The sequence below is a fragment of the Crotalus tigris genome, unplaced genomic scaffold, assembly GCF_016545835.1.
Source record: "Crotalus tigris isolate CLP2741 ecotype Arizona unplaced genomic scaffold, ASM1654583v1 scf7180000017550.10884619, whole genome shotgun sequence".
Taxonomy (NCBI): Eukaryota; Metazoa; Chordata; class Lepidosauria; order Squamata; family Viperidae; genus Crotalus; species Crotalus tigris.
Genome location: NW_024096468.1, coordinates 1,607,147 through 1,632,616, shown reverse-complemented (window position 1 = coordinate 1,632,616; position 25,470 = coordinate 1,607,147). Strand labels below are relative to the sequence as shown.

The following is a 25,470-nucleotide window of genomic DNA, read 5'->3' as shown; positions in this document are numbered from 1 at the left end:
TGTATTTTCACATTAGAAAAAGACAACAGCTGATTTGTCTGTTGCTGAGCATTTATCAACTGCCCGCTGCTGGCAAATTTATCTCTGCTTTCATCTAGGATAGGTTCCCATTCTTAACCCTGCAGCAGCCAAGTGCCAGTTTCCAGATTTACAGGATGCTTATCTGGGAAGTCAGATTGGTGTTGAAAATCCTAGCTGCAGTACCTATTCACTTTTCTTCCTTTAAAGGAAAAGAAGAAAGGTATTGTGAGAAGTACAGGAGATGATGAAAAATGTGTGCATTTTGGATCTATCATTTTTTTCTCTGAAATTGTGAAGATAGTTATGACTACTGCCAAAGATAAGTAAAGAATGAAAAAGAGAAAAGTAACATTTGAGATTGGCAGCAGCTTCATTGATTTTCTTTATTCTTTGACCTCATTCTCAAAGGGAATTAAAGTTCTGATTTGTCAGAATTGGAGCACAAAGAGGAACACTTATTTTTCTTAAGCCAATTTCTATTTCAGTGTTGCAGCTTAATCACATACTGTAACATTATTGTTTTGGAATTAAGTGCTGGGATCAAGTATAATCACAAAAGAAAGGAGCAACAGCTGAGTAAAATTTCACAATTGTGTAATGGAATATTTTCAAGGTTACAAGCCTAAGTAAATGAGGTCCTATCGAAAAGTCAAATAGCATTGTACATGTCAAAGCTTGTAACTGAACAACAGGAGTACAATATTATTTCATGAGTTACAGCAGACAATAATGCAAAAAATCATCAGTTGCAAATGTAGATGATACTTTTAAAACAATCTTCTGTGTCCATCAAGCTTACTGGATGCAACTGTTTTCTTCTTTCTGATTATATAACATGCATTTTGATGGCAGAATACCATCGTATGGGGCAATTTGTAGTCTGATACTGCATGGCCCATAAAAGCTCACTACTTTTTATGGATAATCAAGCAACACTTATTACCATTGGGAAATGACCATTTTCATTAGGATTGGATGTATATTGAAAAGTCTCTTTCTCTACCACAATTCTTGATAAAAATTACTGCTTCTTGGCTATTAATTAACAACAAGGAAACATGTTTTTATATTAATTCCCTCTTGATCTTGTTAGGATTCTTGGGGGTAGGAGAATCTATACTTAATTTACCAAATGAACTAAATATATGGGACTAAAAGAGGAATAGAATGGTAAAGCTGAAACTATTATTGAAAGTAGAAAACAAGTTGTTTTTTATGAAATATATATCAAAACCATCTATTATCTCTTCAGAATGAAAGAAAATAAAACATTACACAGAACCAATTTAATATACCCCCAAGTTCAATGTAGATTTTTATCTGTCTGTTTAGACTCTTGCTAAGATTTAAAGGTAACCCTGGTAGATTGGGGGGGGGGGAAGCTTCCATAATGCTGTTGCCTTTTCCCATTGCTATACATCTTGGAACTTCCACTGGTAATCCTATCTAGAGGGCACTTCATTGCTTTCATACTGATACTGCTCTAGGACAGTGTTTCTCAGCCTTGGCAACTTTAAAATGTGTAGACTTCAACTCCTAGAATTCTGAGCTGAAGTTCACACATCTTAAAGTTGCAGAGTTGAGAAACACTGCTCTAGGATATGGAGTAGCTGTGATCCCTTTCTGGACATTCTCTGCTAAAAACATTTTTAAATTATAAAATTCTGACATGATAAAAGTTCTTGTTGCTGAAATCCAATAAAAGTCCAACTTTAAATGTTTTCTAATCCAGAAATGGTCATTCCATTAATATGTACCAGAAATGAAAAAGATCCAAATGATAAGACAAACGGTATCTCAGACAAGTTGATTTCTTAAAGCTTATCAAGGATCCATTTGTTTAAAAAGTGTCAGGCAAAAATGTTGCTTCATCATCTCTTTTTGTCAGTTATCAACATCTACTGATTAGCAATTAACAATCCTTAAAAACTCTCTTCAGGTCCAATGGGGACTTAGTTACCAGTCATCTGACTCCCGAACTGCAGGCTCCTGTAGAATCTGTTGCCTATCCAATTACTTTTATTTCTACATAGCTCTTCACTCCTGTCAAGTATTCAAGATAAAGTCTCAACATCCATTTTTCAATGTAGCAGTTTTCAGAGTTGCAGCTTCTTGGCGAACTGCTGTAGTTGTCAGGCTGACTGTACTTTCCAGACTCTGTTACATTTCCAGCTAGAAAAGAAAATGATAAGACATGATTTTCAAACATTCAAATTGGTTTGAACCTGCAATTGGAGGAGTGATAAAAAATACAAGTAGGAATGAGTTAAGGAAGAAAAATGATTTCTGATTGATTCCGTAACTTTTTCTTTGAACACTCTCACAATTTTCAAAGTAATTTGTACAACACTCTTGTACTACTCTCAGGAAAGTGTGAAAGATGGGCCAATAATGCTTTCAACAATCTCTTTGCATTCTTTAGTAGTCAAAACTACATTTGGGAGTTGCTAGGTGGAAGAGACCAGATGATGCATAGGTGAAGCAAAAATGATCCATATATTCAAACATATTTCATTTAATAGAATTGTATGTGGTAAGGAGATAAATACAAAGTATTGCTCAAATGGCTTCTCATAAAATATATCTGCTCAAAGAATGTATATAATGCATAAGAGGCAAACACACCAGAAGCAAATAACCCCTTCACATAGCCATGATTACCTAATATAGTAGCTGCAGTTTATTTTGTTTTAAAAGAATAACTTTTTTAAATGAAGGATGAAAGTGGAGATTGACTCCTTTTTTCATCAGTCCTGCAATGCAGTAAGAACCATTTGCCTTTTCCAAATGAGCTGGCATTTTCTTCAAAAAGATAAATTTAGCTGTAGGCTTCCACTCTGACCTAGTGTTAGTCTGTGGCGTGAACTGGCTCTAAGATAAAGTAGGGATGTGAAAGAAAGCAACTTGGTTTTGGTAGAAAGGAATATGATGAAAAAGAACAAATGTGCTAAATTTATTTTAAAGCAAAACCATTGAATGCCAAATTAACAGTTTCTGGCTTTGCTTTATATAAACTGTTTAAACTCACAAGAGCTGCTATTTATTAGTGGTTATTATTGGAACACATGCAGAAGTAGAAGTAAGGCAAGGAGGAAGCAAAGAAAAGAACATACTGAATTATGTGGAAATATAAAAAAGGAGAGTGGGAAAATACTATAAAAAGATATATTTGAGGAACACAAGATGTATATCATTCAGTTTTAATAATATTTTGCATGCCTACATGCAAATCATTTCCCATTCTAATGTCTTGCAGTGTATTGAAACTCAATTTCATCATTCTCAATCAGGATGGCTATGTGTAATGTAAACCTAGCCAACTGTAATTTATTGAATATATCATGGCTTAACATTATGTGCGGACCCAGTTGGCAAACATGTTTAGAATATGGGTAAATCCAGTGAACTTTACTATATGGAGATTTTATAGAATCCTGATTTTGTAGGAATCTCCAAGGTCTTACAGCCCAAGTTTATGCCTTTAGCAACTTACTTTATGGTTTACTGTCTTATCTTCAGGAAATTCTTAATAATCTTAACCTGAATCTACTTCTTTGAAGCTTTAATCTATTGGTAGTTGTCCTGACATCCTATGCCACAAAGTATAAATATCTGGAGACTGCTATCACTTGTCCCATAAGTCTTGTCTTCTGCATGTTAAAGATTCTCAATTTCTTTAAACCAGGGGTGTCAAACTGCCAGCCTGTAGGCTGGTTGCATCATAAGGAGGCTGCGCCCACCCCAACTCCAGCAATGAAAAAAAAGTCGTGATACGTGGCGACACGTCACATGACGTGACAAGTTTGACACCCGTGCTTTAAACTTTCCTCACTGAACTTGGATTCCAATTGCCTTGTCTTGTGCCCAGAATTAGATGTCTAATTCCAAATGTAGAGCAGGGGGATATAATAATTTCCTAGGATTTGAAATCTGTGCTCCTGATAATCCATCCTCAAAAATGCCATTTGTCTTTTCAGCAGATGCTTTGCACATTAGCTCATATTCCACTTGTGTTTCACTAAAAATCTGAATTCAGGTAAACTCCAACAATCTAACCAATTTACAGATGAAATTCCTGAGACACCCTCTAAATATCCCAAGCTGCAGTCCTTTTTGAAACTAGATAATGCCTCCTTAAAACTAAACCCTCATTTGCAATAATATTATGGCTTAAATATTATGTTTTTAGAACTGCAACTAAAAACTGTAAATATTTGAACTCTCAAGCAATAGTTTTAACAGCTTTTGGAGTATGCTGCTAGCCCCCAAAATTTGCCACCTAGATCTGTTGCTATATTGTTTGCTTCAAAGAGGTTATCAAATTGATTCACTTCTCATCAAGTGAAGGATAACAGAATATTTCTCTGTAGGAATTAATAGCTGAAGCAAAATCATTGTACTAATGATCAAAAAATTAATTATAATTATGCCTTCTATTCAAATAGTTTAAGTTAAATGAACTATCTGTTTGCTTTTATCAAGCCAAATTATACATTTAATCCTTATGTGTGCTGAAAGGAAGATCTGAGGGGAACCCTCGTGCACAAAGATTTTATCCTTGAAATATAGGGAGCTGACGGAATGTGTCCTCCTGCTTGGTTATTTTTTACATTTGTCAGGACTTGATCTGCCTCATATTAAGAGCAATATCAAATATAGTTTATATACAGATAGTCCTCAACTTATTACTGTAATTGAGCTTGGAAATGTAAAAATGTGAATTATTAGAAATTTCTAGGACCGTGGTAGTGAACCTATGGCACGCGTGCCACAGGCGGCACGCAGAGCCGTCCCTATGGGCACGCACGCGGTTGCTGGGCTTCTCCCCTCCCCCTCCACGCATGCGCAGTTCGGGAAGAGCTGCGAGAGCTGGGCGGGGTGAGGGAACCTATAAAAGAAGCAGTTTTGGCAGGAGAGTTAGTGAGCGGCCTTTAGAAGCGACCAGTGGTGGGTTTAAAATTATTTTAACAATTGGTTCTCTGCCTCGCCTTCCCTCCATCTTTGTCAGGCTGGGCTACTTGGAGGGGTCAGCTGGGGTGGGGGAAGGAGGGTGGAGGTCATCAGATCCCGGCTAGGGGAAGGTGAGGTCTGGCTTGGGGGGGGGCAGCTAGCAGGGGGGAATCAGAACCACCATCTCCCTTCCGCAGTGCAGCCCCATCGGTGTGAGCAGAGATGGACCCGGGACTGCAGGAAAGGAGCCCTCACCTGTGCAGGCCCTGTCTACACAGTGGTTCTAACAGGGGCGGTGGCTGTCCTCTGAGCTCCTTGACTGGCCAACCACACAGGGAAGCAGGAGGCAGCAGCGGCAGATCTGGAAGTGAAGCTGTGCCGACCATCCTTACACTGGTGGGGATGGTCAGTGAGAACTAAAACCTCTCTTATTACGGCTTAGTTCAAAATCATAATAAAAAAAACTTTGTTCCCGAGAATTTTTTTCCTAGCAGCCCCCCCTGCCAGTGGAAACCAACACCACCACTGTTCTAGAATACTTCATGCTATATCCATATTTTAGATGGCAGCTAATACTAAGTCAACTTGTGGCTTAATTATGAAGGTATTATATTATTTTCAATACATTATTAAAAAGGTATAGGTGTTAAAACAATTTATGGTTATATTGCTTAATGCTTAAGTATTTTACATTTAGTTTTTTTTATATACTATCCATGATTGTGATAGGAACTCCAAATAGCATGTGTCTACCTGAACAGCATCATGAATACTATTAGTTATTGCTAGCACTGTCAAGTGGTGATCATAGATAGGCTTTGAATGAATCTTCAGATACTGGTGTCCCAGAAGTTACTATTCTGACCTGAAAAATATCACATGGGTATAACAGCTACATTTAAAAGATTACTTTCTGATACTATGTCCAAGCGAAATATTTTCAAGATCTCTATATAAGATGTATCACAGTTCCAACAGCGATAACCACAGTCATAGCATTTGTACCAGACTATAGCTTTAGTTCATGGTAAGTCAAATATTTTAACAAGCCTCTAATCCATAGTAAAATTGCAATCCAATCATTTCCTCTCAGTTTTCCTTTAATATACCACAAAATCCTTGCTAGTAAAGCTATGATTAAGAAAAAACTATGCGAGAGTTGTAGGCAGATAAGGTGGTAAAATACTTAGAATTAGAAAATTCTGGGAGAATAATCCCCTGTTGCAATTGTTTCCACTGATCTGCCTTGAATACCCCTAGCCCAAGAACATCCTCCCATTGTCCTTCATACTTGTTCTACACCATCCTGAGAAACTAGAGCTGCTGCTGATGGCATGGAATCTTCCTGCACTTCATCTTCCATCTTCATAGAAACAATACATTGACCTTTCAATGGAGGCAGGCTGTTATTCACTGTGGTATCTGAGAGAACAAAGAAAGAAGAATTGGCAGACAGCATTCAAATGGCTTTGTAGGCAGAGAAAATTGAACACAAAGTGAAAACAAAGCTGTATACCAGCAAACTGGAGAGTGACAAGAATTACAAGGCTACCTGAACCTTACCCTGAACCCCAATATCCATACTGACCCTATCCCTCCCCTACTTTGATAAAACCTAATAAAATATTGTTAAAAAAAAGAATTACAAGGTTACCTTGTATGTTTACTCACCTTCCATCTGTTGTTCATAGAGACCTTGCTCACTGTCATCCATGGCCTCCAGCTCCCCATGCACAGTACGTTTATGCATTGCCAAAGTAGAAGTTTGCCGATAGGTTTTGCCACAGGTGTTGCAAGTGTATGGTTTGCAATGTGTGTGAACTACGTGGTGTTTGTAGAGACTAGAATATTCTGTGAAGCATTTTCCACAGCCTGGTACCATGCATGCATATGGCTTCTCCCCTGGAACAGAATTAGGATTCACAGCAAAATCAACTTTTTATTCATGGATTCATGGCCTAAAGGTTGAAGTTACTGCTGGAATAATACCAATTTTACATAATGGGATTTTCCAAGTAAACTTGCACAAGATTGCATTTTAGGATTATTGTGAATGTAATCTACATGCCAGACTGCAGATTTATAATTCAAACTCTACAAGTCAGATTAATCTAGCCCCTTTTTCGGCTAGATATAGAAAACAAAAGAAAAAATTAATGGGAAAAGGATGGGGCTAGCCATAATTCCTTGCAGCCTCTGAAAAATATCTGAAATCACCAAAAAGCTAGAAAACTCCTGGAAAGGAACCAAAGGACCTTTGCTTCAGGAATCCTGCTGAAATATGTAGCACATAACTAAGAATTTAAGCTCACTTTCAGACTTATCTTTTCAGTGCTGTGCTAAGTCTTATTTTCTTTATTTTCTATACTATATACGTATAGAATTGGGGGTTTGCTTTCAACCTTTATTGATGCTTCAGGCTTTGTCCAGGATCTTTTTCCCTTTGAATTTCCCTGAGATCTTCTTATGGCACTCTTGAAATTATTTAAACTTTTGCATTTTGACCTTTTAATTGGTAGAAAAGTGAAAGAGCCTCATCTTGCACCCCGAGGTTAGAGTAAAGTGTTCAATAAGAAAGGTACTGGCAGTAGAAATTATCAAGTTGTTATTTCAAAGTAAGAATCAGGGCCAGCAGCCCTTTAGGAGAGAAAGTTTGGATTTCCAGCCTTTCACCCTGTGAACTTCAACATAGTTATAGTTACTTTCAACAGGAAAAAAGAGTCAGACCCATCTCTAATAGCCTTACCTTATTAACTTAAAAATCTATTGTTTTGGGGGGCCATCTTACAAGATGAACAAGATCAGCATCATTCTTTATGTGCTGAATCTATAAATGAGACCTTGGAGCAATTTATGCTGGCCCTACCCATCTGCAAATAACTGAGTGGCTCGTAATATAACAAAACAATATGTAATACACTTTAAAGTAGGCAGACAAAAATCTGTTAACTGTAAGACAGTTAAAGACTTTGTCTATAAGTTTACCTGTATGGATTCTCATGTGATTTTTATAGTTGGTGGCACTGGTGAAACCCCTTCCACAGTTGGGTTCTGGGCACATATACGGTCGCTCTCCTGTGTGTGTTCGTATATGGACCTTGCGTATATTGGAGGTGGTGAAAGAGCGGCCACAGCCTTCGAAAGGGCATCGGAAGGGCCGCTCACCTTGATCGTGAGACCAGATAGAAGAATCCTTAGTTAACCATTAAAAGCCATAGAAAATTCAAGATACCGGTAGATTATTTCATTTTTCCTTTCCAGCATATCATACTATAGATATTCCTTGGCTTAAAACTACAATTGGGAACAGAATTTCTGCTCCTAAACAAGTGAGTCACATTCAATTTTATGAACCTTTTTTGCTATGGCTGTTAAGTGAATCCAGCTGCCCCCATTGACTTTCCTTGTCAGAATCCAGCTGAGGTCACAAATGGCTAGGTGATGTAATCCTCACAAATGGCAACCACATCATCCAGGACGCTGTAACCATTGTAAATGCATGCAGTTGCCAAGCACCCAAATTTTGACTTCTGTGGGAATGCTATGACATTCATAAGTGTGAAGACTGGTGATAATTTACCTTTTTCAGTGCCTCTGTAACTTTGTTTGATTGATAAACTAATGCTTATAAGTTAAGGACTAACCTATAAGTGGTATGAATACCTTTTTGTTTGGCAAGTATCTTTGATCTCATTGTATTTTTAGTTTAATTTTGCACAGCCAAATATTAAAATGCACATAAACATAGATTAGCTGAACAACTTAGACTGTCAAAGTATTCTTAGAAAACTATAATTCAAACAGTGCCTCACTAGTTACTCTAACCACCTAGACCAGGGGTGTCAAACTGCTGGCCTGTGTGCCAGATGCGTCATATGGAAGCTGCGCCCACCCCACTGCCAGCAATGGCAAAACTCTCCCGATACGTTGTGCAATGTCACGTGACGTCGCGAGTTTGACATGTCTGACCTAGACTGAAAGTAGAGTTGAAGAACATTTGCCCACCAGTGCCTAATTTTACAGACTGACTGTGATTAGTGGGCACACAGATTTTTTATATTCTCTACTCTCAGTACCACCTTGTTTGGGATCAGCCACTCACTCAGAATCTCTGGAAGTGAAACTGCATAAAAGCTGTAATAAATGAATGAATGAATGATGTAGAACAGGCATGTCAAACTCGTGACTTTTTCCCCATTGCCGGCAATGGGGTGGGCGCAGTTTCAGTATGATGCATCCGGCCCGCAGGCCGGAAGTTTGACATGCCTGATGTAGAACATCAATATGCAGCCTGTAGCCAGAAGATTTGCCCCCATATCCTCCCTCTTCAATTACTTATTAAAGACAAGCCGCAATGCCACTACCATCTGTCTATCTGCCTGTTCCTGAGTTCTGTTAAGTATTATTTTTTCCTTACACATTTACTTTAAATCTGGAAATCAACTGAGATGCAAGAGGGCAGAGAACATTCTAAGTGTATGCTTTGAAAAATATATAAGAATTAAAGAATTAAAGTTATCAATGTAAATAACATCATAATAACACAGTTACTTTATTTGCACATTTTCTCTAGCCTCATTTCTTCTATTCTTCCAAAACTTCAGGTTCTGCTAGCCCTAAATTAAAACAATAGCCCCCACATACCAGTATGTGTTCGGGTATGTTTCTGGAGATCTCCAGAAGTCTTGAAGGCTTTGGTGCATAAATCTTCTTGGCACTTGTATGGCTTCTCACCAGTATGCGTTCTCATATGACTCTTTAGACTATATCCTGTCAGGGTTAAACTTGTGTTCTAAGCACAATCACAAAGCAGTGAGCAAAGCATAGCAACATAGAATAATAAAAGAACAACAGAGTTGGAAGGGACCTTGGAGGTCATCTAGTCCAACCGCCTGCTCAGGCAGGAATGCCTATACCATTTCAGACAAATGGCTGCTGGTCTCTTCTTAAAAACTTCTGGAGGCAGGTTATTCCACTGGTTAATTGTTCTAACTGTCAGGAAGTTTGTCCTTAGTTCTAGGTTTCTTCTCTCCTTGATTAGTTTCCATCTGTTGCTTCTTCTCCTGCCTTCAGGTGCTTTGGAGAATAGCCTGACTCCCTCTTCTTAGTGGCAACTCCTGAGATATTGGAACACTGCTATCATGTCACCCCTAGTCTTTCTCTTCATTAAACATAAAAACTGTAACTATGTAGCTCTGAAGATAAAGATAATCAGAGCTGCAGTTTTAGCTTGAATTTATATTTTTTTTCATCACTATTTATAGCTCAACAGTCTGTGGATTTCTAAAGCTACATCTTCATTCTCAAGTCATGAGTAATTCCATCGGAAGAACATAGTTTTCACTGTTGCTTTTCTGAACGTTTCACAGCAAATACCTTACCTGTAGCAAAAGTTTTCCCACAGTTTGTAAAATCACACTGGTATGGACGATCGCCTGAATGGACACGCTCGTGCACCTTCAGCAAAATAGAGGAAAATGACTAGGTTTAGGCCACTGAGAACAGAAGAGGCTGGCACTCATATTTTTTTTGCAGCACTATCAGAAGTAGTTCTTCAGTTCTATGCTCTTATGGTGTTTTACTTTTTTGTTTTCCTTGTATCAATGAATACTTACTTTTAAAGTTTCAATATGGATGGGAATTTAAGGAGTCCATACTATAAACAAATTCATAGATATGTGTATTTTAATATTTGCTAGTCTAAATCAATTCATACCCATGCCTGCTAAGCTATATTTCAGACAGAGAGTAGAATACAGTATTACATATAATGTAACTTTTTCAAAAGCCAAAGAGCACTTGCACATAGTATCAATTTTATTTACTCCCAATTCAAAAGTTGTATTTTTTTTTGTCTTCCTTTCAATCATCTCTGATTGAAGTCCCTGCAGTTTTCTTGGCAAGGTTTTTCAGAAGTGTTTTGGCATTGCCTCCTTCCCAGGGCTGACAGAAAGTGACTGGCTCAAGTCACCCAGTTGGCTTTGTGTCTAACTTAAGGTGGGACTAGAACTCAAGATCTCCTGGTTTCTAGCCTAATGGCTTAACCACTACATCCAAGGAGAGACAACTCAATTAGTGAGGTTTACATTTATTTTTAAAATTAGAAATCTTGAAATACATAAAAAAACAGTTTGAGACCATCTGATGTAGTGGTTATAGTGGATAAGAACTAGGAGACCATGAATTTCAGTCCTCCTTTGGATACTGAAACTGGCTAGGTGACTTTGGGCTAGTCATTCTTTTTCAACCCAACCCATCTCACAAGGTTACTGTGAGAAAAATAGCAGGAGAGGGCATACAGTGCACCACCTTGGATTGTACACAATAAATTTAATAAATACATCAAAAGGCTAAGTATTTTCATGTAAAACTAATGTTGAAAGTGGATGAATAACTTGTAATCCTACTAATGCTTTATTGCAAGTGTATTCTACTAAGTAAACTAAGAGCAAGCTTTCAGCAAAAGATTATAGCTGTCTTCAACCACTTGTTTCCTGTCTCTCCCCTCAGCATTATCAGATAAACTGCAGGCTTACAGTTTGGTGACGCCCATGATTTCCTGTTAGATAAGTTTCTCTAGTAGTGCCATAATGTATTTAGGGTGAATTGTGGGGAGACAAGAAAGATCACCTTCAAATGGTGGGATGAGGTAAAGAGGCGGCTACATCCACTGACTCTACAACAATAAGCTTTGTCAGGAGTTCTTGATCCATTTCCAGTGCTCTGCACTTCTTCCTTCTGGAAATCCTGCTGGGAAAGAAAAAAGTCAAAACCTGAATGATGCTTGCAATGTCTAAAGTAGGTAGGCCTGGTTTTTAATTTTTTATTTCAAGCCATTTTTCTAGAAAGGCAAGACAGAAACATGTTCAATAAATGCATTTCATACTTATTTTTTTATTCTTATTAGAATATATGTGTGTACGAAGTTATCTTCCATCTTTGCCTTGAGGTCTTTCTATATGTTATTTTATAAGTGGGAAGCTGCATTCACACAAAATTGTAAACAATTGTAAATTGTTAAAGATTTTAAATTATAGTTTGTTGTACAAAGTGTAGTGGCTTGATCTGCATATCATGTCAAGTCATAATGAGTAATTTTGTAGAATCCCTAAAAACAAACTGCATTTATAGTTTAGTACAATATGTACAATATTCAATATGTACAATATTCAATAATATTCACTACAATATTCATTAATACTCTTTGAATCTTTTGGGAATATAGCTCCCAGAATTCTTGCTCAACTATCAGCTACTCAGTGTACTGTACATAATTTTCTTTAGCAGGCTGATAATCAAAATTAAGATAAAAAAAACATGTTGTAAGTAATGCATAAGGCTGACCCAAATGTTGTTGGTTGTCTGATTTTTGATGAAATCATATATTTTCTGAAGGGTAGAATATAAAGTTGGGATGTTCTTCAACTCAGTCTTGATGAAGACTCTTATTTATGTTGTGATTTTTTTCAAACACAATAGATTGTGTTGTGTTTGCCATTCTGATTAGAATAGTAGGGGTGAATTATATAGAATGAAATATATAATATACTATGAAAATGTTTTTGGTCAAATTGAGCTTTGGGTTGCTGGCATACTGCATAAAGATACTAAAAATTGAAATATTCTTTCCATTAGCAGGGAATTGCATGTGGCACGGGTATAGTATGACCAAGGTTAGTAAGCTAATGCACATCTTCTCTATTTTGCTAAAAAGGTTGCAAGAAGACTTAAACTGTTCCAAAGGCATGCTAATATGAGTAAGTAGTTACTGTTAATAAGTAGACATTAAGCTGGATGTGTTCGGGTACTACAGCTCTTTAACTCAAATTTGTGATTTCCTGGGACTACGTGATTGCCATAGATCCTTTTGTAAGGAGATATTAATGGGTATAGCTATCATGCCCATGTTCTCTCCAAAGTACCTTTACTGCTTTAGATCTGAATAACTGCACATCCCTAATCAATATCTACGGACCAATCTGTGATGACCAGAGGAGATGAAAGACTATAACTTAAAATGTAAGAGGAACATATGGTATAGAACATAAACTCACGAATACAACAAGAAGAAAAAGAGTTCTGTTACATTTCTGTAAAAATAAGAAAAGGGGGAAGGACATAACAGTTCTGAATGAAAGTTGTCTTCTGATCTTCTGGAATGGAGTTGGTAAAGTCATTTGGTCGAGTTGGGCAGCTTTGGAAATTGAATAAATACAATACAATACAATATAATACAATACAGGGAAGTGAGGGTGTAGATTAAAATAAAAAGTGTAAGTTTAAATAAAGCAATAACATGTACAGATAAAATGTATGTCTTCTATAAGATAATGATTCTTATCTAGGCAGGTTAGGGAGCTTTTGCTGAGGTTGAGCCAGAGAGCCTGAGAAGTGTCATGCAATGATTAAAGAACTAAACTACCTATTGCAAAGTCTGTGGCTCATAGTTTGCCACTCTCAACAATTTATTAGGCTGTCTTATGGAGTTGTTCTGGCTAAGGAACACTGGAATTGAATTCCATACAACTGCTCTGGATGAGAAACCATGTGTTAGAATAACAATATATACACTACATATTTTGTAATGTTAACCCACAACTGTATGTCATAATATTTTGCTGATATTGCTTTGAACTTGTTCCAACATCAGGAAATAAATGGATTTCCATTTTCACAATGAAGATTTCCTTTAATTTTATTAGATTTTTATTCCATTTTCCTCCCACATAAGTCCAGTATGATTTCAAAAGGAGATCTGAAGAATTAAATGAAATCATCACAATAAAGCCAACAATATTTAAAAACAGTGAATAGAAAAATTAAAATAAAGATAATTTTTTAAAGAGCATAAAAGCAAAATAATAATAGGCAACATGGCTCTAAAAGATGCCACTTACAAATGTAAAGATTTGGGGGAGAGAAACTAACTTAGATATTATCAGTGATGTTGAGTCAAAAGTTTATAAATAAATGGGTCACTCTTATATACACCTAAGAAATGTAACTCTCCGAATCATGTTATGGTTTAGATCTTCATAGAAAAGCAGAATATTCTCACCTTGCTGGTGTAATCCTCCAGAGTGGTATCAGTATCTAAATCAAAAGCATCATTTTTCTTCCCTGCCAATTCCTCCAGCCCCTCATCTGCTTGCACTGCCAGGATGCTGCCACCCATGGTCGTAGGAACAGAACGGTGTATGAAAGCTGTGGATCCATCTTCCAGCTGGATGGCCTCCAGGGTGCTGGGGTCAAAACCCTCTGAAGTGGACCACAAACACTATAGCACCACATGTCAGCTCTAATCACTATGTATCTATCCTTTAATCATTTAGAGCTAATAAAACTCTAAGGCAGTGGTTCTCAACCTGTGGGTCGCGACCCCTTTGGGGGTCAAACGACCCTTTCACAGGGGTCACCTAAGACCATCGAAAAACATATATTTCCGATGGTCTTAGGAACTGAGACACTGCTCCTCTATCCATCTCCGCACACCTTTGATCTGGGGGCTGTTGCAGCGCCGGATTCGTTTCTGTTGAGCATCTTCTAAGGGACACTGAGCTGCTTCACGGCCCTTTCCGCGGAGGAGGCTGAACTAAGCTCTGCCGGCGCTGTCGCCCTCTTGGTTCTCTTGCTCTCTCCCTCTCCCCACCTGGGCGCTTCTCCAACCAGGCTGGGCGGAGCCGGCGGAGCGGCCTTCCTGCCCCCCCTCCCCACCCAGCTGGAGCTGGGCAGGCCAGCGACCTTTGGAAGTGAGGCGAGGACAGGCAAGGCACGCTGAGCCCCGGGCACAGCAGGTGAGCAGGCGGCGTCGGTGCACGCTTGGAGAGCCCTTAGAGTTGGGGGTCACCACAACATGAGAAACTGTATTAAAGGGTCACGGCATTAGGAAGGTTGAGAACCACTGCTCTAAGGGTTAAGACCATCAATAGTAAAGTCTAACTACACTTTAGAAAACATTACATATCAAAAATCTTGCAATTCACAATCAAAGGTGGATTTGTTTTTTCAATAGATGAGTAGTTTATCATTTATGGCTCTAAAGAATGGATTAGGGAAAAAAATGACACAGCCATATTCCCAATCTTCCAAAGCACAGAACAGAAACAAATAAAGAGGTCAAGCACTCTCCCTTCCATCTCTGAACTTCCTGGTTAATTCAAACCGTGGTTTACCCACCAAACTGTGGTTTTCAATGATCAAGAAATTCTTGGAGAGAGAGCGCAATAAAACATCTTACTATTGATGCAGGCTACCCGGAAGATCTACAGTAAAAGTAATCAACACAAATAAATGTTTTATCAGGGGGTCACACAATGACACATATAATCCTACTGCTTAGAGGCTTTTTATGGATTATTTATTAAAAACAGGAGTCAAAGACTGAGAGCTACCTTTAGGAGTATGATGTATAAAAGCCATGGTGCCATCTTCCAGCGCAACAGGTTGACCATCTTCAAATGTAATCGATTCTGTAGAATGAATCAGAATATACATAAGCACACACATGATCTCAAATAAATCAACTTGCCCAGCTTTTTCATGCAACAGAACACAAGCAAAGCTTAGCAAGAGTAAGAATCCCCATCATTGTTCACTTCTTTTGAAGAATAGCCTGTTAGTCAATTCAGCCCTAGGTATATTAAAAATATTTTAATAATAATATGCATGCAAAAGTGCAACATAGAGTCATTCTATGAATTAAATGAATTAAGTGAAAATTATTCAACATTTCTTTGACTCTAAATTTGTTTAGATGTAGAAACAAAAGCACCAGCAAGTGCAAGGCACTGTTTGTTCTTTTTAGTGCAAAGATGGCACTCAAAAAATACATCAGTTTGTAATCAGAAATCACTTTTTCAGGTGAATTTTACACTCGAGAATACCCTATCACCAACCTGGCAATTGCAAGTACATTACTTTTTAATGCTTATACTATATAGATTATTTAACAACCACTCATTCAGTGATTGTTCAAAGTTACAATAGCACTGAACAACAGTGCTGGTCCCCAAAGTTCTGCCTCTCCCAATATTCCCACAATCTTGTGAGGGCAATCTTGGCACTTGTCAACTGGCTCACCTTTATAACAGTTGCAGCATCCCATTGTCACATAACTGCTATTTGCAACCTTCCCTGCCAGCTTGGACATTAAAGCAGGGACGAGGCACTTATGGAACTCCTGATGATGCTGAATTACAATTTCCAGCAATACTAGTTTAACAACTTTAGGAAGACCACAAGTTCCTCATTTTGCTTTAAAGAAACCACAAGAGGTATATCAGCAATTTTACTTCACCTTTCTGCAGAGTTACTTGTTGGAAAAAAGCTGTAGATCCATCTTCAAGTTCAATCATTTGTCCTTCAATTAATTTCTCTTCTGAAACATGAATTTTGAAACACTGTCAATTTTCTAGGAAGCAAGATTAAAATTTGTAGCCACATATCATTAAACTTCTTATTAAGGAACATGAACATAATCTTATACATTATAATTATTTATTTCTTCTGAAACATATTATCAACTTTATATATGGGATCCAGAATACTAAATCCAAAGGTAGCATTAGTAGAATTCTTGTTTTCTGCAATTATCTTTATTAATAAATACATTTCTTTCATATAAAGAAGACCCTAATACCACTTAAAATATATAAAAAATGTACTCTTATGCCAAGTACATTTGCAATCAATTGTTAAAATCATAGTTTAAACACAGAAATGAAATTATTTTTTTCCTCAGTAAACTGAAAAACATGTTAGAAAATTTCTTACGATAGCCGACACAGAAAATACTTTCCAGCTTAAAGTCAAAAGTCAAAATACTGTTCTTTCTTTCACTTCTACAGCAAATTTCTAACTAAATTGCCAATGCCAAAGCCAAGTACTTTGCTTATTGCAACAGTACCATACTGATGATTTAAGGAATCTAATTTATTAAAACATGTGTATAGCTTTTTCTTCTCATCATTCTTATCCATCTTTTATCAATAACACAATTATCAAAGTGTTAAGTAATGTGAAGCAAAATACAGCCTGTTAAGTCTATCCTACAAAATTGGTTTCTTGTGAAAATTACTGAAAAGAACTATTCTATAGAGTGTTCTTTTAGCACAATTATTGAATGGAACAATACCTATGGTGCATCATCCTGACACTTACACAGCAGCAGATATTTTATATAATAGAAATACCAGAGTATACATTTCTTCATACTTATCTTTGAAGATCTCAGGACCTCGTGTTGGGGAAAAAGGGCAGGCCACTTGTCCCTGGGCTACGTGACTTCCTCTAGGAAGCAGCTACCATTTTCAATGCTCCCACAATCCCTTGAAGTTACACCAAAATTGCAGCCTCTTTGAGGAGGCCGCCCCATGGCCCAGGGGCAAACCACCTCATTCTATTTCCCTAATGTGGTCTGCACAATGCTGAAAAAAGCTCCAGGGTTGTTCAAAAGGTAAGTGAGTGATGGGGGGGGGAGCAAGCCCAAGCCTTGCAGGGACCCAGGGAGAGGTAGCAGTCCCAAGGGTCGTAGGGACTGGAGGTAGGAACTGGAGCACAGGGGGTAGGGGAGGCCTGGGCCAGATTGTCCTGGGATTGTGTTAGTCCTCCCATGGCCTCCCCCAGCCCTGGGGCACCCTGTGATCCACTTAATGGCCTGTGTACTTACTTGGCTAGTGCATCATGGAGAGCAGGATTGGGGGTTATTAAGAGAGGCTGTCTTGTTTAACGGCTGTCACCACTTAGGACTATAATAGGTAGGCTCCCTAATGTTTGAAGGTTGCAGACTACCTGTACTATTAAAATTTAATACATTTAAAGCATAATTTTATTTAATGAAATATTTATCCAATATTTATTTATCAAATATTTACACTGCCTTTCACTCTCCCTTGTGTGTAATGCTTTGATCATAGGATTTCTGCTTTGCCCCAGTCTCACTGACCACAGCTGCCACAGCCTTCAACTGACTCACCACCTGCATCCTGCTGAACATAGGCTGTTGTCCCATCAGAAAGGGTCATTGCCTGTAGACTCAAGCTCTCCATTTTGTTCTGGAAGAACCTCCTTAGTCATGTATTCAACACTGAAAGTTGTTCCCATGGACACAGCTATAATGAAAATGAAAAGGTATGTATATTTGTGTGCACATTTCTTGTCCCCACTTACTACTAAGCATAAATATAAACATGGGCAAAAGTCATTAGAAAGTATTAACAAGACCAACCAAATGGAAACAGCAATGCACCTTGACTATGCAACAAACAACACAAAAAGAATAGCTGTCTTTTTGCCCCACTGCTGTATTCCTCAGAGGCACTGGCAGCCAATGTTAAGATACTGGAGAAGATGAGCATTCTTTTGTTCTACAGAGCTATTCTTACTATTATAGAATAATGTATATAGCTTTTGGTGGTGGTAAGCAGTGATTTAAAAAGTAAGTTAAAATAAATATATACATAACTGGAACCAGAATCTTTTTTCTGTTAGGCATATTCCTCTGAGGTACAACTTGATATTTGGACAAAACCAAGATGAGAAAAGTAAAGATACCTTACCTCACATGGCTAATCAGTGGTTTCATGCTTTATACCAAGTGAAGAATTTTCACAGATCAACAAGCTGAATATTAAGCAACCCAAGCATAAAGGTAGCTTGTCCTAAGCCTATCCTTTATTTCTTTTTACACCTGCAGAGAAAAAAATTCATGGTATGAATGGTTTTTTATAGAAAGTGTCTTTGGCATGGAAAAGTAAAATTGGAAAAAGCCAATTAGACCAACATATCTAAATCGAAACATCCTTAAGTAATGGCTATCTGGCCTCTATTAAACACATCTAGCAAAAAATTTTACAATTTCCATTGATAGTTGGTTCTACTGTCAAACTACACTGAGAATTTATCTGGAAACATTTTTCCTGTGACTTAATACTTCTACTTTGTTTTCTGGGATAGACAGGCCTTTTTGGTATGTGTGATGTGAAGTGGTTTCATATTTATTTCACTTTATTTCATATTTATTTCCCTTGTTTTCTCCAACCTAAATGATATATCAAGTTCTTCAGACATCCCTCTTCACAATCTATTCCGGTGATGTAAACAGAGATTTTTTTCTGCAATATAAGCTAGGCAGAGGTCCAAAATTTAGTTAGAAATTCACATGTTCAGAGCTGTAGATTAGCCAACCATAATTGGCTCCAGCTGAAATAGATTGGTATATGGGTGCTAAAGAAGCTGGGGCATCTTTATTTTTACTATATTGCAAACCCAATCTTCGCTATTTAAAATTAATGGAAAAGATGGCATAACTTATATTTTTATTGCCTGTTTGTTTTTAGAAATAACATAGATGAATGAAAAAATTATCTAAAACAAAACATATATTTCATTTGTGTCACTATGAAAACAGATTGATACTACGGTAGAATTTACTCTAGAAAATTGATTAATAAATCATAATAAAATAAACTCTTTCCCTATTTACTTAATTCTAAATGTAAGCTTTTGCTGCTGGTGAGTGTTGGTAGATCTCAAATTCTAATAAAGATAAAATAGATTTTAGAAATCTATTTACTCTACAGCAATATAACTTGTTATGAGAACTGGCTAAATATTATTCATTTACTTTTGTTAAAATGAAGCACATCCTTGTGCAATCCATGAGATGCAATGGTGATTGATTTGAAGCCCAATAAGACAGAAACTATCTTAACAGAAATATATAGGATTTTTTTTTGCAGAGAATACAACAAAGACTACAAATAAGCTTTTATCTGGTACCAAATCATTTGTTATTTGAGACACCAACAGGAACTATATTAATAAACTCAAGTTTTAAAATCAAGTTTCTGGCTGCTTTTCATTACATTTAATTACACAATGGCAGGTATACATAGTAACAAAAATGGTAGAGAATTATTGCCAGCTCCAGGATTCCAAAATAGAAATGGCATGGTATTATCTTCTTCAAACATATAAATGCATCTTTTATGTAAAAGATTCTAGAATGGGATGAGGTGGAGATGGGAAGTTTTAGAAGTCAGAAAATTTGGACCCAACTTTTCTATTTCAACTTCTGAAACAGAAGTTTATTAGATTCTTATTCCATTTTTATTACTTTATTAATGACTCAAGATGATGAACATACCTAATACTACTTCCTCTTATTTTCCCAACTAGCACCCTGTGAGGTGATAGCTACCCATCCTGTGGCCAATAGGGTACAATAACCTGTGCCAAAAATAGTCCAAAAAACCTGAACTAAGGTTGAAGAGTTTGGTGATGTTCACACAATCTAAACCAGTGCTTCCCAAATCTGTGTAAGTTATCTGAAATTGAGTAAAAGTGTTTTTTCTTTGGTCAATAAGTTCATCTATCGCTACCCAAGTACAACAGAAACATTTAAACTGACTTATTTTATCAACATTAGCTTTCTGATAAGTGATTTTGAGTAAGGGAGGAAATTACTTAACCACGACTGATTGAATTCACACATTAAATTGCAAATCACACTACACTATTAGCAACATCTTGTTCACACAATGAACAAGTCAGCCAAATTTTCTCTTGCATGTTCTCTGAACACAGATTTAATATTTGAACAGAGACGCATACATATAAGGTGCTTTCTTTAAGTGATGCTATCAGACCGGACAGTTTCTACCAAAAGTTTCCTTCCTGTCTTGAACAAGTTTTAAGAAGATTCCATGAAAAACTTTTTTCTTCTGACTGACTGAACGGATACAACCAGCAAAATCTTTTCTCAAGAGAACCGGCCACTGATGTCGAAGGATTAGGCCACTGCATTTCTGCTCGAGGTGATGGGTTAAGGAGGTATTGACCGAACAGACAAAAGCTGGCAATTCTGGCAACCTCAGGCACTATTCCCACATCCAAAAAAACACAAACGACGCAGCTTCCCCTCCCTCTCAAGAGAATTCCACTCTGATTTGTGCACGCCGATTGTAAGCTATGGAAGCTGGACTCGGCAGGGCTCTGAAATGCAAGGGTGGGGGGGGAACCCAAGATAGGATCGCAAAGTGACGGGTCGCGCAGCGGAAAGCACCCGCTCCTAAAGAGGGACCTGGAGGGTCTCTCCTCTTTCTCTTCCAAAATTCAAAAAGAACAAATTCAAAAGGCATCGGCGAGGGAGAAGGGGAAAAGAATCCACCCCCCTAACGGCTAGGGCTGAGCATCTTTCCTCATCCCCGCCTCCCTATCGGCACCGACCTGTGGAGGGCCGAGTCCTCCGCCTGACCGCCATGCACCGGCCCTCACTACAGCTGTTAGCCCCGCAGCCTGTATGCAACCGTCTAAGCCCGGCTTCTTCTACTTTTCACTGCCTTCTAACCAGGTTCCGGGGTTTCGGAAAGTTTCCGGAAAAGGAAAGCAGAATCCGCTGTTCTTGGCAGGAACATTTCCTGTTATGCGCACAAACCGCGGTGAAGCGTCTGCCCTTTCATTTGCACCTTCGGCTTTTGGCGGAACTATAGCCTGCCTTCCAACCAAATGCAAGTCAGATTAGATCTGGCTTCCACTTCTTGATTTCCACCTCTTTATCACATCGCTAAAATTCGTAAACCGCATGGTTTTCTTGGGCGCCTTTACTTTAATCAGTTTAAATACAGAGAGATTTACTGTGTTGCAATTTTTAATCGTTGACTTGCTGGTATTTTTTTTTTCTTTTGAGTATTGTAGTAAAAACGGATAATTTGCTGTCATTGGTGTAATTCCTGCATGGGACTCGAATGCCTAAAAACCTGAGTATTCTCGGGTGGAAAGCAATGCAGCAGCTCAACTCGCAGGCGTGGGCAATCCGGATCAGCTTGTTTCCTTTGCAATTAAAAGTTCTGCCTGCTTATTTGTTAATTGGCTTCTCGCTATTCCTCCCGAGTTTCAGAAACTTTATGTTGAGATGAGTGGGGTACACAACCGTAGTGGAAAAATAGAAGGTTGGGAGATGTGGCAATTTATCTCCTTGCACACGGTTTGAAATTGAGTCATGCTTTTCAAACAAAATGAAAATAGTTTTCATTCAGAACCAGGCTAATTTTTATGAAAGCTTCGGGGGTTAAAAGAGGTTTTCTCCTTGCCAGCGACTGTGTTGCCTCCTTGAAGTAACTACATGCCCATTAAGAATACCAATAAAGTCTTCGACTGGAGCCTAACGCCTGCTGATTTACTGACATAGACTGCATGGTCTGTGTGCAATTTTCTTAGCAACATATGGAAGTGATTTTCCAGGAACTTCCTCAGAAGTTTTTGGAATTCTAGTCTCACCTACAACTCTAAACTTTGAACTCAACCTCATTCAAGTATTATTTTTCACATTTTTGAACCGCCCATCGCTCTCAGACAGCTACGTGCTGCCATCTGCTGGGTCTTATCAAACACGTGGTATATATAAGATAAGATAACCTTTATTGTCACTTTTTACTATGGGCAGCACACATCAAAAATGAAATTTAGTTGCTCGCTCTCAAAGTGAACACGTACATGACACACACCTAAACATACTATATACAACGTGTGGACTCACACCCCTACATATACATAACAAATAAATATTAAACACTGTCCATCTTGAATATATAACAGAAGGAGGAAGCTTGAGAATTCACAAGTTTAATGCTGTATGGAATGAAACTATGGCTGAATCTGGATGTTCTGCTTAGGATACCACGAAGCCTCCTCCCAGAAGGTAACAAGGAAAACAGGTCGTGAAGAGGATGTGTAGTGTCCCAGATAATGATAAGGACAGGAGAAGGAAGATGTGCTTTTCTCATGCGACGCAGAAAATATGCCATACAATGCAGTGAGCCATGCACAGATCTGTACATTGGGGAAACAAAACAACCAATTCATAAACGCATGGCATAACATAGAGCAAACCCATCCGGACAAGATTCAGCAGGCCATCTGCATTTAAATGACAAAGGGCACTCTTTTGAAGGCAACAAAGTCCACATTTTGGACAGGGCCACTGGTTTGAAAGAGGGGTCAAAGAGCCCATCTATGTCAAAACTGAACAGCCCTCTCTCAAGAGAGGTATACAACATCATCTATGTCCAGTCTACAACACAGTCCTTTTAACAGTTCTAAGGCTTCACACCCATTTGCACTACTGAGGTGACCCTGATGACACAGATAAACCTCCAGGTAGCCTCAACGACTAGCTATCTGGAAGGAGTATAAATCCTTTCATTCCCTACCATCCAGAAGCTTCTTGGATGAGAAGTGAAATGTCTTCAAAGAAAATAGTCCAATTGCCTCGTGAAAAAGCATCTTTGGGACAACGATGACCTGGATGAATGACAATCTCCATAGACATTTATCAATGAAAAACTTTTTAAAAGCTTGATTCTAAAAGAGGAAGGAGGGATGTTGTGATGAAAGATTTGAATATTTGAAGAAAGGAGCTAAAGCTGTAACATCTGTTCTACGATCAGCCCCCTCCCATACAAACAAGTTTGCAACCTGCTATACTAATTGTTATTCATATAAGTGCTTCAAATGAACTATGGGATTATTTTATTTTTAAATCATTGTGTATTTAGTGGAGGTAGTGACATCAAAGCTATTATCCTTTTTCAACTTTTAAGCCATTTATTGTGGCTTAATGCAAAACTTGTTAAGAGATTTTCAGCTTATTAAACTCCTTAAGTTTTAACCCCCTGCTTCTGCCAACTTGTTATCACAATTAGGTGTCAACCAAAACTTGGCAGCAAAAATCTATGCAAATAAGAGGGGCAGTAGAGTTGATTCTTTCTGTACCATACAGTATTTATTCTATTTAGTGTTCATCCAAATTTTAACCAAAATACGTAACCCTAACAACAACCCCAGCAGAAAGAAATGGGAAACACTCATGCCATTTTTTATTAGAAGCTATCCACATTAGAAGCACCCCTACTTATCAGTAATCACAAATATCTGAAAAATAACAATATGGGAGGAAATTTCTCTCTTCCAAACCATATCCAAAAGCCAAGATTTCAGAAATCAAACAGTTCATTTTAGATAAACTTTATTTCTTAGTAAACAAGAGCAGGTTTTGCTGTACTTTTGCCACACGATTCTAATAGTCTGCAAATTTTAGCAATTTGGTATGTCAGAACAGCAAACTTATACACTTTTGACTAAGGGGTAAGTATAGTAATATACTAGCAATAAGGTCCCCAAGCATTTATTTAGCCAGAAAGATTTTGCAACTCATTGATCCTTCAGCTTTTAAAAATACTTACCTTTGCACTGAAGCAATGAAAATAATAAAATAATTATCTTTGATAGCAACGATTAGAGATTGCAAAAGAAGGGATGGCCATATGAATGTAATTTTGACAAGTATGTAGACTTCAGATTAATGGAGGAAAAGCATTATCAAATAGTCCCAAATCATGGTTATATCCGGTCTCTAGAAATGTACTTCTGATTTATGGTTATTGGAAAACACAGAATGCTATTGTAAAAGAAAATTATAAAATATTAAACATATTATCAGATAGTCTCAAGTAATCTGTGGACTTCAGATTAACTGAGAAAAAGTATTATCAAATAATTATCAAGTCATAATTATATCCAACCTCTAGAAATAATATGCTTCTGAAATACAGTTGCTAGGAAATAAGAACGTTACTGCCTTTCAATTCTGCTCCTTAGTTTCCTAAAACTTTCTGCTTGAAAAAGGTTGCTGTAGGAAAATACATTATTGGTATTACCCAGCATGTTTTCCTATGTTCATTTCTAGAAAAGAGTCAAAAAAAAAGTTGTGCATCTTTTTTCCCCCCAAAGTGATATTAATTTTGATAAGTATGACAGAACTATGCAAAGCTGCCAGATAAAATATATCTGACTCTGGTGTTTAAAGTATGCCAATCCTCTTGAAGGTTCAGCACCACATCTTGAAGGGTCCCTCCTATACAGAATGGGGCAACTTGTCACAGTCAACTCGCTGCAGCCAACTCACTGTGGGATAATTTAATAATTCAATTTAATTATTTGAAATAAAAATTGTTTAAATTTTTGTCATTGACGTTTCATTCTGTCCCTCCTTTTGCATCCATTCTTTAATGATTGTATTCCACCATTTCTTTGATATTAGTGTAACTCTTGTCCCACAGCAAATTGGCCATGGTGAGTTGTTCCGCAGCAAGTTGGCTGCAACAAGTTTTCATAGACCTCTGAATATGCAGTGCAGGCCAATAACCCTTCTGCCAACCCTATCTCTTCAAATGGCTTTGTAAAATCCCTATGAGCTACTACTGAGGGATACAGTAAGACATGATGACAAACCTAATTTCTCTTTCTGGAAAACATTGCTGAACATCTGTGGGTCATAGTACCTCCAGCCTTTATAAACAGTGAATAACATTGGGAGTTGCAGCTTAGTAACATCTAAAAATGATCCCCATCTCTGGTACAGGAAAAGACATAATTATTTTCATTCATACTATTGGCATGCTTTCCATTTGTGCTATTTTTATACAATTTTAATTGCTTTTG

The 25,470-nt window shown here is 37.7% G+C and overlaps 1 protein-coding gene and 1 long non-coding RNA gene across 5 annotated transcripts; one reads left to right on the top strand and one right to left on the bottom strand.

The window, feature by feature from the left end:
• Positions 1 to 598: 598 nt before the first annotated feature.
• On the bottom strand, positions 599 to 18,080 carry ZNF76 (zinc finger protein 76). Of its 4 annotated transcripts, none has more exons than XM_039339521.1 (11): positions 17,945 to 18,080; positions 16,268 to 16,348; positions 15,363 to 15,440; positions 14,030 to 14,229; positions 11,602 to 11,721; positions 10,353 to 10,428; positions 9,616 to 9,741; positions 7,957 to 8,136; positions 6,643 to 6,873; positions 6,263 to 6,393; positions 599 to 2,193 (listed from the first exon to the last, which is right to left on the bottom strand). In XM_039339521.1, the coding sequence occupies exons 1-11, from the start codon at positions 18,015 to 18,017 to the stop codon at positions 2,182 to 2,184; spliced, it is 1,308 nt and encodes a 435-aa protein (XP_039195455.1). In that variant the 5' UTR covers positions 18,018 to 18,080; the 3' UTR covers positions 599 to 2,181. The 4 variants fall into 4 exon arrangements, with proteins under 4 accessions (XP_039195455.1, XP_039195427.1, XP_039195436.1 ...); XM_039339493.1 differs by lacking the exon at positions 599 to 2,193 and adding an exon at positions 2,202 to 5,836; XM_039339502.1 differs by lacking the exon at positions 599 to 2,193 and adding an exon at positions 2,202 to 5,836 and having other exon boundaries at positions 11,602 to 11,718.
• On the top strand, positions 11,728 to 18,593 carry LOC120306371. Its single transcript, XR_005556258.1, has 3 exons — positions 11,728 to 12,644; positions 17,886 to 18,099; positions 18,460 to 18,593. It is a non-coding gene; the product is annotated as an uncharacterized LOC120306371 (long non-coding RNA).
• Positions 18,594 to 25,470: the final 6,877 nt, after the last annotated feature.